This window comes from Haliotis asinina, chromosome 7 (assembly GCF_037392515.1).
Source record: "Haliotis asinina isolate JCU_RB_2024 chromosome 7, JCU_Hal_asi_v2, whole genome shotgun sequence".
Classification (NCBI taxonomy): domain Eukaryota; kingdom Metazoa; phylum Mollusca; class Gastropoda; order Lepetellida; family Haliotidae; genus Haliotis; species Haliotis asinina.
This window is the reverse complement of record NC_090286.1, coordinates 42,836,770-42,854,603: the sequence shown is the minus strand read 5'-3', so window position 1 is coordinate 42,854,603 and position 17,834 is coordinate 42,836,770. Positions and strand designations below refer to the sequence as shown.

General features: G+C 41.2%; 3 protein-coding genes across 3 annotated transcripts in view; 1 reads left to right on the top strand and 2 right to left on the bottom strand.

Moving 5' to 3' along the window:
• Positions 1–10,401, bottom strand: part of LOC137290384 (transmembrane 9 superfamily member 4-like) — a 30,157-nt gene extending 19,756 nt beyond the window's left edge. The window contains exons 1-7 of the mRNA XM_067821284.1: positions 10,348–10,401; positions 8,472–8,588; positions 5,662–5,764; positions 4,562–4,605; positions 4,261–4,394; positions 3,335–3,437; positions 3,041–3,093 (exon numbers count right to left, since the gene is read on the bottom strand). Of these exons, the coding sequence (XP_067677385.1) occupies positions 3,041–3,093; positions 3,335–3,437; positions 4,261–4,394; positions 4,562–4,605; positions 5,662–5,764; positions 8,472–8,588; positions 10,348–10,359 (566 nt within the window). The 5' untranslated portion in view covers positions 10,360–10,401. The remainder of the gene's footprint in view (positions 1–3,040; positions 3,094–3,334; positions 3,438–4,260; positions 4,395–4,561; positions 4,606–5,661; positions 5,765–8,471; positions 8,589–10,347) is intronic.
• The window catches only part of LOC137290399 (U6 snRNA-associated Sm-like protein LSm4), a 439,957-nt gene that overhangs the window by 104,519 nt on the left and 317,604 nt on the right, over positions 1–17,834 (bottom strand). The window lies entirely within an intron of this gene.
• On the top strand, positions 10,839–13,213 carry LOC137290786 (small ribosomal subunit protein uS10). The gene is made up of 3 exons (XM_067821910.1): positions 10,839–10,966; positions 12,045–12,138; positions 12,921–13,213. The coding sequence occupies exons 1-3, from the start codon at positions 10,964–10,966 to the stop codon at positions 13,175–13,177; spliced, it is 354 nt and encodes a 117-aa protein (XP_067678011.1). The 5' UTR covers positions 10,839–10,963; the 3' UTR covers positions 13,178–13,213.

Here is a 17,834-nt window from a genome sequence, read left to right as displayed (position 1 = left end):
GGGAAGATCCCAACCTGTAGGGCAGACACAGGAGTGCCTGCTGGGTAGCGGGAGAGTACCTGGCTACAGATAGCCATAGCCGACGCAACCCCATGACGGCCCCCATCATCTGGCTAGCATAGCACCTAATGCTGTCCCTCGCCAGATGAGAGCGCACGTCCGTAAGCTGCCGGCCCAACACTGCCGACGGAGAGTCGTCAGCAGTGCTCCCATGATCCAACAGCTGCCCCTGCAAAGCAGAAAGGTAAGCCGAATGGACCACTACTCCCAGCTGCTGGGCCGCACACCTATATTGCTCCTCAAAGGAACGATAGGCGGACCTTAGCGCTGGAGAAGGGCGGCAGCCGCTGGCCCTGCCAGGCCGAGGCCAAGGAAGAGGAGGAGGACCCCCCCAGGGTGACCGAGTCTTACACACACTCATCCACCACCGAATCCTCATCCAGTTGATACCGGCGGCTAATCTCCGGGAGATCAAAGCGCGACCGGGTACCCGAAAGGAGCGGATTCACTACCTCCCCGACCAGCGATGGGAGCAGACGCAACCTCGCCTCGGCGACCTTAGTAGGCGCGAACGCCTCCCCGGGGAGCCGAAACGCCAATGGGTCGGGCTCCGACACAGGAATAGAAACCTGAGGTAAGACCTCGGCAATTTTCTCTCTAACCTGTTTGAGGGACGAACCGAACGAGTATGTGACCTCCGACTCGCACTCCTCCCCTCCTCGATATCCATCTCCTCACGCTCCTCAGACAGGGAACCTTCGCCGTAAAGCGAGCCTGTCGAGGGCGCTACCAACACGGAACTCGAAGGAGCAGAGAGACTGAGAAGGGCCGAGCCGCTAGGTTCGCCCCTGCCAGAGCCCGAACTAGGTCGCCTGGGCAACTGGGGCAAGCCCCCCCACCGGAGGGTGACCCAAGAGCCCAGGAAATGGATAGGATGTCGATGTCCCCAGCGGCTGGGCAGCACTAGGCTGCCTGCCCATCGTGGTAATAGGCGTGCTGACCGAGGTCAAGCCGCCGACATTGGGCGTCGTTGCCCCACTTGCCCCACGGGACAAGCGGGGGCCGACTGCCCTAGGCACATCCGCCTGAACGCCCGAAGCGCAGGACGGCTGCCCAGAGGGAGGAGCGTTCTCCGAGCCTAAGCCCGGGCCGCGGCCTCCCTCAACTGAACCACCATGGCCGCTCAATGAAGATCGGGCGTCCAGTTCCTTTCAGAAACCAGACAGCGCCGAATCTATCATTGATTGTACCGAAGACATCTGTTGCTGAAACAAGGCATTAATTGAATCAACAGAGATTAATGGTGCTTGTGAAGTAGGGGTAGGTGCTGAGGATACAGCGGCAGGAGAAGGGGAAGGGTCCCTAGACATCCTGGCCTTCTTAACCGACCCCTCCGAAGAGGAAGCTGCGCCTTTCTTTTTGTGGGAGCGCTTAGATGGAGGGTCCTGAGCCCAGATATCCCCCCCGCCTTAAGTAGGTTGGAATAGAACAAGAAGTCCGCGAGTCTAGACTTTCTGGTCTGAGGGGTAAAACCCGCGCACACATCACAAGACTGATCGTCGTGATGACATTCCACTAGGCACCTTAGACATACATCATGCAGGTCTTTAGCCGGAATGGAGGATTTGCATGTTGAGCAGGATTTAAACTGCAAGGCAACAAATAACCTCCTAGTGTTGGATAATAAACAACAAATAAAACAAGACATGCATGGGCGCAAAGCTAAAACTAAAACCACCTACGTAGTTAAGGTAAAAGCTAAGTGCCACTACACCATAGTTTACGACATATTTTTTATAAAAAATAGTAGTAAATATGGAGATAATATGAATAAAGTACATAAAAGTATAGCTAACACAAGCTTACTTTAAAAAAGACCGCCATAAAACTGAAAAGTTTTGGCGGGAAAAAAGGGTTGCCTTCCACCATTATGCTAACCACGTGGCTACCAACAGGGACGGCAAAAGTTACAACATTTTGACAAGTAAACTGTAAAAAATGATTCCTAATGCGCCCCCATGCATCTAATAAAGAAACCATACATACAGTTTGAGCCTCTGTGGTACTCATCTTAGTACTTGTCTTTGTCTTTGGTAAGCAAGAATCTCTGAAGGCTGAAGCATGTCTGCATAGGCGGGCGACAGAAAAGGAAGTGTTTTGCTGGAGGCTATAGTCTGAAGAGTTACCTGCTCTTGGCTGTCACGGGGCCAGGGGCCCTGTAGGGGTGGTCTCACAAGACAAAAACGATGTTTTTTGTTTTGTATATATTTTATTGAAAAAATATAGTTACAACTGTCGCGAGAATTTAAAGAACATTTAAATGCTTATAAGTACCCTCAGGAGGATCTCTATGAAAAAGAATAAAATTCACTAAACAAGATTATTTACATCTTCCCTCATAATTAGTTGCAACTCTGCATTGTCTTATATGCAGGGATTAAGATTACTGTGCTTATTTGAATCATATACAGTGTTGAAAATAGCCATCAGCTCAGCATCTCTCCCCGATGAACCAGTGAAGTGGTAACATTAAACGTAACCAATAACATAACCAAATGAATTCTGATATAGTAATCGGGCAAGTATAGTCTCTGAACCTAATATTTTACCAAAAGAAATATATTCTAGCACTGTAGCTTTTGCCACTAAATGTAAAAACACCTAAAATATCCATAATGATAACTAAAGTTATAAGCAACAGCACTTTGGTGTATTGCCACCAAATATAGTTATTACACATGGAACAACTTGACCTGTCCCTGACGAGGTCTCACAATCTCACATTTTCTACTGTGACAACAGTTTGTTGCCATGTGATCGTCCAGTAACAAGAAATATGACTTTCAGTGGACAAACTTGCATAATTCAGTATGGACTTGTTGATACTATTACCGATAAATGATCACAACGAAAAGGTGAACAAAGATTGAGGGGTTGCTAAGTTATGGGTTGGCTTATCTATGAGATTAGCTGATGTAAGTATTATACAGAATACACTCATTACTGATGTTATGCTGTGTCCACAGAGAAGGGTACTCACTCATCATCTGTGTGATACTTGAGGATAAGACGCAGATGGTTATTCAGGTACACCTACAAAAAATTTATCATCCATAAATACGCAAATTTCAATAGCGGTTAATTAACTCATCCTTTGTTTGGGCAGTAATCAGCTGATGTATGAAAATGCACTCATTTGAAATATATGCAAAACTCAAGAGAAGGAAAGATCACCAATTCCTTCCTATTACTCTGACAAGACAAGTTACCTGTAGAACACTGAAAGAATGGAGCGTCCTAAAGATTTTTTATATAATATGGATACAGTAATTACCTCATTTCCAGTTTCATATCCAAGCTTGTAGCCGTGCTCATACTGAACTTCTTTGCTGTCGAGCAGTTCAAATTTGGTTGCGCATGGGAGATTATCAACAATTCTGTAATGATAAGGCGAATCATACGTCACTACATCACATAACGGGGTGGAAAATACACTAAGTAATTAGTCAGGCGACAACTAATGAAGAAAAAAAAATTGTTTAATAAACTGCTGGACATGACATGCTTAAAAAAACCCAGACGTTCAAAATGAACAAGATTTGTCAATGACTGCATGTCTTACTTGCAATAAGATGACATTTGAGACTACTTAGCCCACACAGTAACATTTTCAGATTTTAGTGCCATCACATGAGCCATTATCAGATGAGCTTGCTATGCCAAACAGTGTGAACTCAATCTGAGACACTGACAAGCGGCTAAAGCTCGAGGGTGAACGTGACATTAAATTATCTATCTAGGTTTTTGTATGTATTACAATAGGTTAGCTTCATAAGACCCAATGACATGCTGAGCAAGTAAGTGTAGCTTTTCTCCACTTTTAGTAATATTCCAGCAATATCACCGTAGGGACACATCAGAAATGGGCTTCACACACTGAACCCCTGTGGGGAGTCTAATCTGGGTTTTCAGTGTGACTTTAGCCAGCAGGCTACAACACTGCCTTAATCACAAGGTACCCATAGAGATTTGGGTTAGAATTGATCTTCAGTAACTTCAGTAACAGGATGTTCAAACTCACTGACCTGGTTGACCCACGAGAGCAGAATGATGGTCATGATGTTCACCTCTGGACTGCCTGATCCAGACTCGATTATTTACAGACTGCTGTCATGTAGCCGACGTATTGCTTAGTGTTGCATTAAATATCAAACCAACCAAACAACTTTGATTGGTGAAGTGAGTGAACATGATACTTACAGATGGACGAAGTAGTCATGCTTGATCCTGTCAATGAAATCAGCTGCTCCGCTCTGACTGATCTGCAGAGGTTTGGTTGGACTACTGGGGTGGTTACACAGTGTCTCACATGAGATATTCTGGGCCATGTTTACCTGGGTGAAAATTATTATAGGATGTCAAAATCATGATCATGTCTTAATGCATCATATCAAACATCACTGTGATTTCTGTTCTGGAAATGATATTTTGCACAGACGTAGAAACAGATGGCTTAAGTCAAACAGAACAGGATAACAGAAGAAATCAAAGCAATACATACTCTATATGGTGTGTTGACGATTCGATCTCCTCGCAAGACTTCACCTGAACATCAGATGACACAACATATCACATAAAATTTCAAAACATATACATTGGGCGTTTAGTGTTTAAAGCCATATTCTTCAATATTTCAGCAATAACACGGGCAGTTGTCGCCACTTATGACCATGATGACGACCATGTCCATCTGCAGTGCGTGGATGAGTGTTCTCACACCAAATGGGTAAGTAAAACACCTGTCATGCCACTGGATAGTTGGTTCAAATTTGACTATTTTCTTCTGAGATGCATATCTTCCTACGTACTCATAGGAGAAAAACAATAACACAAGAAACCACCAGTCCACGGAAATTGCTCTGCATCAGTGCCCCTTTAATATGTCTCTTTCATGGTGCAAGTTTTCTAGATTTGTGATTGGTTGTGATTTAGTGGTAGAATAAGCAACGTTTCAAAAGTAATAATTTGCAAAGCCTCATTAATTTCTGTATGCTTTGGGAAACCTAGAACCTCTTCCCCAGCATGATGCACAAACATTTTGCGTCCCGATGGAACCAAGTCATTTAACAGCAGGTCAATGGCATCTCTACTCCACCTTGTTGACAACGGACAAGCTAGTCATTAAATGTCTAAGTGTCACATCAACGAAAAAACATACTGTCGATTGATTTGTGCACTCTATAATGTGCTAGTTTCTGCTTTTCAGGGAAACATGAAATATCAAATCTACCCTTTGCAAGTTGATCAACTAACTCCATGGCTGCCTCCATGTTGTATCTAAGTTGTAACACCTGATCAGATTGGACAGAAAGAAGGAAGATAATTTGTATTGCGATTTTTGGTTGCTAGGGAAATTCTATGAGAAACAGGAAACGTGGCTGTACTAGAACAGGGTACACAGAAGATTTGACAGGAGTAACTTCTGTGGGAAGAGAATGTCTGAGACACAGCTGTACATGTAACACTGCTGACTTCAACATAAAAAGAATTGCCCTGACACAAACACTGTGTTCATATTCAAGGCATCCCCATCACCCTGAAATGCATAACTTATGAGAAGAGAACTCTGTACATGATTTATACTATTTTCCTACCACTTACCCAGGTTCTCTGCCTTGTGGGTGATGCCATTAGGTGGTGGACAGAATGGCAGGGAGTAGTATTCATATGGTAGCTGAGTCCTCACACTGGTCAGCTTCACAGCCTGGAATCAGCACATTGAGTTAACAGTACAGACTGTCAGAAGAAAGTAAACTCTTTCAAAGAGAAGACTCTTGAACATGCTCAAGTGGTGTACACAAGAAACATAATACAATCATGTGAAACAAGCAAACCTACGGGCAAACATGGGTAAGCTGAGCACTGACCTGACGACTGCCCTGTATTAGCATATATGAGTGCCACCATTGTGAGCAAAGGGATCCCAGATTGTACACAATCAAGTATAGTGTATCACAGACTTTCTACACCAACCACTGGAGTCTTATGAACAAGGTGTGGGCAGCTACATGCAGAATCAATTTCATCATCATGCACTGCACGTGCACTAGCCTACATTTGCTCTATCTTTCACAAACCAAATGGGTTTGCTCAATGCTGTGCACTAAATACTTCTCTTAATCGCATACTCTGCGCTAGTCCAACTTATCCATGTTCTTTTACAGTAATTTGGACCCGTGAAGGTCCCGGGGTAGGAAAGGCCTTCAGCAACCCATGCTTGTCATAAAAGGTGACCATGCTTGTTAGAGGCGACTAACGGGATCGGGTGGTCAAGCTCGCTGACTTGGTTGACACATGCCATCGGTTCCCAATTGCGCAGATCGATGATCATGTTGTTGGTCACTGGATTGTCTGGTCCAGATCAATTATTTACAGAGCGCCGCCATATACAGTCGAACCCCATTGTCTCGAACTCGGTTGAGACGAATTCTCGGATGTGTCGAACTGACATCTCGGTCCCTGCCGATTTCCTTATATTTATCATTATTTTTACCCTGATGTGTCGAACTAGATGTGTCGAATTCCCGGTTGTGTCGAACTCATTTTAGGGTCCCCAAAGGCTCTAACAAGTACAAATTTACCCTTTTGTCTCGAACTGTCAAAGCTGGTTGTTGCAACTGAAAACTGCAGTCGCGCAATCGGAAGTCATCCTCATAAGATCAAAAGTAACGATTAACGGACTCAACAATCAAGTGACATGTTTAACTACGCATCTATACACACATTGTCAGCACACTTACCAACTGAACTTTACTCAAACAATGAACCATAATTAAGTTGTTACCAGTGACACGTTGATCACGGACCGACAGGATATCTCTAAACAAACAATGGCGCATGTTGTTGTCATGTGACAGTCTATGTTAGCGGTCATGTGATTTCCTTGAAAATACACGCCGAAGATGACATTTACAATGTTGATGAGACTGGTCTCTTTTATCGCTTGATGCCTGACAAAACACTCGAATTTAAGGGTGTGAAATGCCACGGTGGCAAACGCAGTAAGGAGAGAATCACTGTCCTGGTAGGTGCCAACATGTCAGGTACAGACAAGCTTCCACTTCTTACAATACGTAAATCTGCAAATCCACGTTGTTTCAAAAATGTGAAGAAATTGCCAACTGAATATCATGCGAATAGGAAAGCGTGGATGAATTCTGACTTATTCCGAAATTGGTTATGTAATCTGGACAGGAAAATGCGACGTAATGCTCACAAAATTGTCTTAGTTGTTGATAACTGCCCTGCACATCCAAACGTAACTGGGCTTACAAACATTCAACTCATCTTTTTGCCCCCCAATACCACCAGTAAAACACAGCCAATGGATCAGGGAATAATACACAACTTGAAGGTTCATTATCGGAAGCATGTGACTGCAAAACATCTAGCAGCAATTGAAAACAAAACTGAACGTTTATTGCAAAGATATATTGTTCGTATGTGTATCCTACTGCGAAATAACGATGTGTTAAGCACCGTGGTTGTGTTGGTTCTTGGTCCTTTCAATGCTGACGGATGTGTTGAACACTCGGATAAGTCGAACTTTTCCCTTGGTCCCGACGAGTTCGACACAACAGGGTTCGACTGTAGCTGGAAATTTGCTGAGTGCGGCGTAAAACTAAACTCACTCACTCAATCACTACAGTAATTTGAGTAACATGAAACATTAAGTGCTTCCTTTTCAACTGTGACCATTCCACTAAACAGTGTCTTTTGAACTCTAAGATGGAGTGCATAAACTTCCTTACCTAACATTGCTTTTGTTTTCATGAAAGGAAAAGGATTTTGATTCTAATTCTGTAATTTTTAACAAATGTTTAACGCAAACTTTCTGCAAAACATTCCCACAAGTTTCGCACTGATTAATAATCATGATAATGCAAATATATATAAACATGTTTCTGTTGCATGTTTCATATATTTGGACTTGTTAAGTTTTGCAAATTACTGTTCATTCTGGTCACCATGGTGCTTATTATTGTCAAATAAGTGTAAACAAAATTATCATTATCTGTAAAACAAAAGAGTGCTACAAATCTTGATGTGGTCATTGCTTGAGAATGCTTTCAAGCAGTTTGTTATCTATCAGATGTTTTTCCTATTGTGACTTAAAACTAAATAGACTTCTAAACAAATGTTTATACAATGTGTACAATTTTCTTACCCAGTTCTAATCATCAATTTGCTGCCTAAAATCGAATATAGTAAATACATTCTCATTTGTTGTTTCACATTACACTCAGCAATATTCCAGCTAAATGTCAGTGATTGACATCATGAGCATCGATTTATTAAAGCGGGCTACAAGGACAAGTATCGAGTCTGAACATCCAAAAGCATACAAGTAACCACCAACGATCAAAGTTGAATCAAACAAACATCAATTCACAGGTATCTGACACCATTACCTTGACATCTACAACATCTCCTTTCTTGAACTCCACTGGTGCAACCCCAGGCACATAGAAGCTTGAAACAGAGGATATGGTCAACAGGAAGATTACTGCACTTCCTACAGACATGCTCTGGAAGAAAGGAAATGTTTTATGTTAGATTTATTGTGATCAATTAACTTTAGCATGGGAGTGGCAGTGAAAAATAACTGATGAATAAAACATTTCCAAACAGTGCTTTAATGAAAAAGGTTAAAACCATTTGCTGTCTGTCAGCATGAACAAAGCATTATGATACTGAATCGTATGACATAAAATGCTAAGGTTTCTGCAAAAGTCAAGGTCGGAGGAGTGGTGTATGAGAGGGGAATATGCAATTGCACATTGCACAGAGTTTTGCATTAGAGTGTATAGGGCATGATTCCCGCCTCAAACCAAGTCCCTTACCCTGATACAAGTAAGACGTTTAACTTCTATGGTTTGCTTATAACAAACTGAATAAAATACAATCCTTGTAAATCAAATGCTCTTTAAACTGACATTTGATCAACCAAAAGTTCAGTTGTAAAACACATGTGAACTTCACAATATAACTTCATCTGGGGCTGATCAGAAAGTGTGATCATCCACTATTGAAACTTTGTATCTAGTATCTAGTCTAGTCTATTATTGAGTAACAGTCAATCCTCAGTCACATAATATCCAGTCTGTCTGCATTTCATGTGAGATATGTAAGATAAATCACTAACTGACCAACATACGCAACATCTTGAACTGATGCTATCTTCCCTGCAGTATGTGGTAAGGTGGCAAGTTTGAATTTTGGTGACAATTTCTCCTCTTAAATTCAACATGTAAATAAAAACACTTAATCATGGCACATTCTTTTTTTTTGTTTTTTTGTAAGCATTACAAATAATCTGCAGTGGTAGTTTCTACTGTACAAAGGTACATGATGTGACTCATTGTACATGCTAAACAAACTCCTGGCTTAAGCCTGAAACTTCTGAAAATAAACTGTAATCTCTGCCAAACGTTTTTGACTGTACTAGACCAACCACATCTCAAATCATTCTTACAAGTAGGTTTTAGAGATATTATCTGGACTATATAAACAGATTCCTCCACTAAAAAACATGACTGAAGCACAGCAGTTAGATTGTTGCTTTTGCTGTTTTGTTTGGAGCATAAAATAAAGACCTGAGGTCAATTATTTCATGCATAATCATGACAATTTAAACCACCACGAGGTACTGGCCCTGTCTGTTTCATCTGAATAAAACATCTTACACTCACCACCCGAACCATAACCCTCTGATAATAGAGGAAAAAATACTGTGCAACAGGGTAAACATCGTGGTAAAATAGCTACATAATCTGGTGACGAACGCACTCTATAATCGCACCAAATCCTTTTTTGTCTCCATCACCACCATGCCCAATGAAATCCGACATTGTGTCTTATTGAATGATGATGACAAAGTTACAAAAACATAATATAAATTCGGTGAGGATGGTTAGTCACTTCAACCCACAAGATAAACTGAGCAAGACAGCTAACATAAGGAAATCAGTGAGCTCTGAACATGTACATTATAACTGTTACATATGAGAGAGAAATATTTGGACGACGCATATTGACTAGAATTGCAGAAACAGAAATCAAACCGCTCGGAAACCGGCTTCGACATGTACTACAATTTGAGGTTGTCTCGCTACTTCCGACTTGACATTTCAGAATCTAATGATGTTCCCGTCTCCATTTATCCCAGGCAGGACCGTGCATTCAAACGCTTAAGTTTCTATTTACAGTTATTATGGCAATTGAATAATGTATTATTTCCCACACTCCTGCAAAAATACTGTTTCCAAAACATGACAACCGACTTACCAGCGCCGCCATCTTGCTACAAACGTGGACTCCGTGACGTCACGTTTGGGAGGCTGTATTAAATCTGGACCTGGGTTATCTTCCACGTTGCTCTTGCGCCCACGGCAAAGTATTATATAACAACAAATAACACAGCTACCGGTTTCCTGACTGGTTGGTTCTGTAATTTCTAGGACTATTTTCCTTTGTCGCAATATTTTACATACGCATGATCTACGTTTTTCAAAGTATTTATGTCAAAAGATAATACTATATGTGCGTTCCCCGTTGGAAATAAAAACATTACTTGCTCACTTATTCGTAGGGGTGTCAGTATTATCATACGTTTCTTAATGACAACAATAACATCAGGAAACGTTTAAAAATTATATTGACATAAACTATTTGAACAGAGATAAGATAGTTCACCGTATTTCAGATGAATGAGAGACTATTCGTCTCTTCGTGTCCTCATCTCTAACCTAACACCCCTCCAAATCGTCCAGTCACTGTCACTTCCGTCCGCGCATGCGTTCGCTCTTTCTCTCTGAACCTCGTGCAGTCAGGATTGTGTTCTGGCTCACCGCTGTTCAAAGTTTGCATCTTTGATTAAGTCGGCCAGATATAATCTTAAAACATGGTATGATCATATTCTAGAGTAAATTTCTACTCTTATTCAAACTCTCAGAGCAAAAGTCCATGGAAATAATAACACATTGTGGTCAGGTAACTGAATATGTTTATGGTTGCCTCCCTTGAATCATACCCCACCATCATCCGCGCACCTTTTGTCCCTTACAGCGCTAACAGTATATGAAGTTAATCAAGATATAACTACGAGAACTATTCACGCTTGTATTACTTCAATACTAGCAAAGGAAATTATTTTCCTGATACTCGATCCTGCCTGAAATAAAACACCTAAAAATAGTTACTTTGGGAGGTCATAGTTCTTGAAAAGTTCTTTGCCAAGAAAATGATTGTATAATAGTAACATTATGAAGCTTCTCAGTTCGAAAGACGATGATGTTTTAAAGGGATACTATGCGCTCATTTCCAGTCATGGTTATGACCATGGTCAACTGTTGTAATAGTCAACGTAATAATAATGGAATCACAAAGTTATCTTGATCAGTAAATTTGAGAGATTATTTTGCTTCAGCTTAATTTGCTGGGTATTCAGTTGGGATCAGACTTTCTGTTCTGATATTTTGTTCTTGATGAGTGGTTGAGTGTTCACTTTTCATTCTGAAGACACCTGTGAAGATCCTGGGGTAGAATAGGCCTTCAGCATCCCATGCTTGCCATAAAAGGGGACTATGCTTGTTGTAAGAGGTCACTAAAGGGATCGTGTGGTCAGGCTTGCTGACGTGGTTGACATGTCATCAGTTCCCGGTTGTGCAGATTGATGCTCATGTTGTTGGTCACTGGATTGTCTGGTCCAGATTCGATTATTTACAGACCGCCACCATATAGCTGGAATATTGCTGAGTGTGACGTAAAACTAAACTCACTCATACTAAAGATCAAATGTCGCAATCCCATTTCTTGTGTCACCCCTTAGCCCACCCCCATGATATTACAGGAATCTTGCTAAAAGCAGCTTAAAACTAAACTCACACTCTCTCACTTGTTTTATATTAACTGTACATCAGCCTCAAACAATTGGTATCGTATAGCTTCTTTATCTAGTAATAATTCTTGATATTTAATTTCAGTCTTACAAGGACACGAAGGCCCCAGCAGAAGAGGCCCCTATCCACAGGATCCGGATCACTCTAACTAGCAGGAATGTAAAGAGTCTTGAGAAGGGTATTGAACTAGTTATCTTTCTTTAATGGAGATAGACCTTTGGGAATGCCAAGATGGGATTGGGAAGGGTCCTCATCACCTATGCACCTTTTGTTTCAAAAGCCTCTTGCCACAAGGCAAGAAGCTTTTCGAAAGTAACTTATCTTGACTAATTTTCCACTTGCCCTGTTTTTGTAATATAATTATGCATCATGATGAAGTAATGTAAGAATAAATCAACATGGTATTTGATGTTAATGTTTACTGGACTGTTTATCGAAAAGTGATCAATAACAAAGAAAGATATCCCTACTTTATCATTGTGAAATTTATTAGCCACATTTTGAGCAGATATGAAATGAAATACAAGTTTATCGTCAGTTTGAAACCGTAAGCAGAAATTATCTAGTAGCCCAAGGACAACCAAGGTGCCATTATTTGATTGCCCGAAATGATAACTGACTTGTCTCAGGCGATGGGATTATGGAGTTGGCTTACAGGATGGGGTTGCCCTGTTCAATTATTTGGTTAGCATGTTTTGTTTTTGACCAGAACAGAGTAAATTCTCTGGTTTGTTTCAATTGGCTGCTTATACTAGGGCTTGTGAAAACTGTGACATGTTGAATTTGCATTGACAAGACTGCACAGGCGTAGATAAAAATATAGATGGAAACTGTGAAATATAATTTCTGTGAAGAAAGATATAATTTATAAAATATTTGCAGCTTAAAGATTTGAAAAATCTGTATTAGAACTCAGAGATACAATGATGTTAATCAATATTGTTGTGTCATTGTTTCTAGTGTGTGCTGACCTCATCAAGGGTGCCAAAGAAAAGCAGCTGAAGGTGAAGGGGCCAGTGCGTATGCCAACCAAGGTGTTGAGGATCACGACCAGGAAGACCCCCTGTGGTGAGGGGTCCAAGACATGGAGTCGCTACCAAATGAGGATCCACAAGCGAATCATCGATCTGCACAGTCCCTCTGAGATCGTGAAGCAGATCACCTCCATCAGCATCGAGCCAGGTGTAGAGGTCGAGGTTACCATTGCTGACGCATAGATGTGTACATGACGGATAATAAACAAGGAAACCTCATTCCACGTGGTTATTTTATTTTATCAACATATCTTACTGGTGAAATCTGGGTCAAACTTTGATCTTCAGTAAGCCATGCTTCTTGTAGGAGGCAACTTGATGGATTGTGTGATCAAGCTCGTTTGCTTGGTTGAGATGTCATCGTATCCCAGTTGATTAGATCGATGATCATGCTATTGATCATTGGATTTTTGGTCCAGACACTTACAGTCCACTGCTATATTCCTGGAATATTGCAGAGTGTGGCGTACAACTAAACTCACTCACTTAATCAACAGATTTATTCTCAACCACTACTATTGGTCAGGCACATGGTGTGACACAGCTATGTTAATAAAATTTCTGTCTATTTAACAAAGCTGCAGTCTGAAATATTTACTATTGTTATTTGATGGTAATGAATGGGCTACAGGATATATAGCGAGACTTTTCATATCATAATCTCTAAGTGCAGACCCATGACGGTTGGGTTGAAACTGATCTTTAGTAAGAGGCAACTAATGGGTAAGGGTGATACAAAAAAGCTCGCCATCATATCCCAGTGTTGAAGATACTGCTCAGTCTGTTGATCACTGGGTTGTCATGTCCAGACTATTAATTTCAGAACGCCACCAATATAGCTTGAAAATTGCGGGATGATGTGTAAAACTAACCTCAATCACCCATCTGAGCGCAAGTAATTCCCCTGCCTCCATTGGAGAAAAACAGTACTGTAATAGCAGCTTACTATGAATCACATCACATGAGGAGTGATGCTTGATAGTGTGTGGTCCCATGCTTAGTGGTAAAGGTCTGACACTTGAACTCTACTGCTACAGACAGCTGATTCCCCAAGGTACTTGACCCTGAGTCAATATTTAACAGCTCGATATGGTCCAAATGGTCACTGATATTAAAGGGCAATGTGATGTAATGTGCAAGTAGCACGCATACGTGCACAGTTGAATCCCATCTCCGTTTCAGGAGCTTTAGACTAGGAGGGCAGATCATTTATCATATCCTGCCCAAAGCGAGATTTTGTGGGAATAATAAAGAAACCCTAAACTCTTATTTAATTTCCAGAGGTGATCCAAATGGACCGTGCAGTATTTGGTTATGAAGCTATAGCGGATGAATGATGCTGATAAGGAATTATTTTTAACAGTGCTTTTTGCGAAATGCGTTTTACATGAATTTCAAATGAAGGCAAACTGGCTATGGGATAGTCTAGTGGTTGTATCAAACACGGCATCGTTTTTCCAGTTAGATATTTTCCTGTGGAATAATGGTTCGAGTTATTACTAAACCCAGTATTGCTACCCGCAAGTGATCCAATGAAAAGCTCTGAGAAGTACATCTCTGAACAAATACAAATAAATGATAAACCATGATGGTGCCAATACATTGTACGCACAGAATTTGCTTATTCATGTCTTGAGTTGAAGAAGAAGCCTTTTTAAAATAGCGCGCACTGATAAGCAAATTCAGTGCATTCATTGTATTCGCCAGTGTGAATGTATTTTTCAAGTTAAGAGGCGAGCTGGTGAACTGGTATAAACTTCAGCTTTGGCAAGGGGTAATGTCTCTCATCCATTTTATCTTTGTTGAACAATGACAGCCACGGACAACAGATATAAATACATATGCCCAGTTCATCGCTGGGGAACCTGAAAACAAATGTAATGATCTACCTATGCACCAAACCCGATTTCCGTTTCCAATTAAGCTTGATAACAATAAAAATATTTTTCTCATCCGACAACAAGAATAAAAAAAACGTAATTATGAACTAAACATAGTAGAATAATGACATTTACAGTTATAATGACGCAAGGCTCTGTTGTATGTAATAGAATAAAACGCCAGCGTTTCGTTTTGCAAACCGAAAAACAATAGCGAAAAGTTTGGATTATCTCCCTTTGATCATAGGCGACATGAAATGCCTGTCAGTATTTCCAGTCGCGAAAACCAAAATCATTTGCTCGTGTGTGTGTGTGTGTGTGTGTGTGTGTGTGTATGTAGAAAAGTTGAAAAGTTGTGAAAGCACGAGAAAAGTAGAAATTCAGACACGAATTTGGGGGATCTGTTAAACTTATACTTAATCGATTTGTTTCCTGCTTGTATCTCCACAGTTAGACTGTGCGAACACCTATTGTCATCACAGTAGCCAACTGATATAGTTCTTAGCTATTTTGATCTCTAGGGCGAATGAAATTACTTTCATGGCTAACTGAGACAGTTCTAGCTGTATGTATTTGTGTGATTTTCGCCTTTATATAATCAAAATAACAGAAATTGCTGTTCTGCATGGAGACCAGTATTTGCCAGTTCAAAAGATAAGCACAATGAGACATCCAGATCGAGAAAGCATACATTGTTTTGTATGTTTGGCCAGTAGGAGCGTCACCCTACCCCACCCTACACATGTCTCTCTCAAAGAAATAAACTCTCTACTCTCGCCTGATTGGGTACTTGCCTACGTCTCGCGATCGGGCTAAAAGCGGCGCGGTTAGTGTCGGTTATCTCCCTTTGCCCATAAGGCTTCTTCAACACTCCTGGCGTTAGTTGAATATTGCTGGTAGCAGCTTCGCAAGAAACGCACTTTTAATCTTTGCCACAGGGTTCAAAGTCTTGCCCAGAAACCTTTTTATAATCATTGGAGGGCCACAGTGTTTGCAAATTTAAACACGTTTGCATTGCGTAGGCCATTTATCTTGATAATGTCACTATGCGACGCCAATGTACAGTAACAGCTGTACACAAACATGTTAAGTGAGTAATGAACACGTTGTAGTAGGAATTCCTAAATATCTAATGCTGTTTTTTGTCGCCGTCATTCACTTTCCCGGCTGATTACCTCAGCCATTACATCCATGGCCTCTGAACCAACCACGCCTATACCTGTTTCTACAAGTCATTCATACATCACCTCCTTTGTCCCACATGTACTAACACCCGTGAATGACTGAACGTATTCGTTTGACGCTTTTTCTTTCTATTATAAATCCTATACACCGTATTGTCCGCATTAGATCACCCTCCCACCTCGAACTACGCTACGCATAAGTTGTTTCAAAGGCATTTAGAAGTTGGAGGAATCAAACTAAAAGTGCTTTATGGTTCAACTTCTTTATTATACAAGGTCACAACGTTTCGAAACAGATACGCTACGCATGTCTCGAATGTAACGCCTCTCGGTATCTGTAGAACAAAACCGTCGATAACAAGAGTTTCCTTATTCAAGTATAATTACATTTGTGCACTATGTCCAGCTTCGATTCACTCTCAGGTTGTTCTGTCCAAGTAATCCCAACTTTGTCACGATACAGTATATTATTCATAGTTGTGCCTCGAATTGTAACAGAAAGATAATGTCATATTCAAGATGATTTACTTGCGCAAATTTTGCACATCTATTGACATTCTGTCCTCAGGATACTTAAGAACACTTCGATGCTTAAGTTTCCAGATTCGAAACATTTCTCCAATGGAAGATTACATAGGCGGATCCAGAGGGGGGTTGCGCGCGCGCACGCACACACACACACCCTACTTTCTCAATAATGTGTACCACCCCCACCCCTTTCCTCAAAAAGCTGCATCAATCGCCCCTAAGGATCCCACCGGACCGGTGTCCACGTTTAGCATTTACTTTGATGTTGAAATGCAGGCAGCACGTGGAACAATGGTGCTGTCTGTACATAACACTGGTAATCGTCTACTGTTATATTGTACATAACAAAATATGAACTTTCTGCTATACATTTCCTTTTAAATTGCTTTTCTCCGATTTCGAGCCAGACACAACAATGCCCCTTCTTGGTTCCCAAACAATGTCCTTTCTTGGTTCCAAACAAACCCTTTATAATCAAATCGACAAATTCAACAAACATGTCTACGTTACACCTATCATGAAATTATCCCCAAGGCCTCCCATTAATACCCGAATACAGATGTTCCGGTACAATTAAGTCTACTTAAACAACTATTTTAAGCAAGTCGTGACAACTTGTTTATATTGTAATAATGTGGTCTGCACTTTAATTTTACCTCGTGTCTTCGTGTCGTTTGGAAACTATATGACGTCAGTATATACACAATTCAGGTGTACCGTTCTGGCTTGTCGTTGTGCCAAAAATAGCCAACACGGTTATTTTTAGAGCACATATATATAAGGCTGAATACGGGTGGGCACTTGTCATTCGTGACTTGTCGCTCCCACGGTGTCACTGCTCGGCGCTGTGAGCCTTTCCCACGTGTTTGTATACAAACACCCACCCACTTCAAGATCAGCTGGATACGTCACAGTCGAATGTTGAATCAGGTTGAGTTGGGAGGTTAAGAAAGTGTGTCACCATCTTGAAACTCACCTATGGAACGTTGCAAAGCGCTTGACTTTCACGAGAACCGTACCTCCTCGTTCATGTCTGAGGTAGCCCAGAGGTTAAAGTGCTCGCTCGTCACGCCGAGGTCTCGCGTTCCATTTCCCACGTGGGTACAATGTGTGAAGCCTGTTTCTTGAGTCTCCCTCTGTAATACTGCTGGAATATTGTTCAATGATGATGCTTGATCGTGTACGTGTTTAAGGCCAACATCACATCAAAAGTGATATCAAATGCACACACGTGTTTAAGGCCAACAT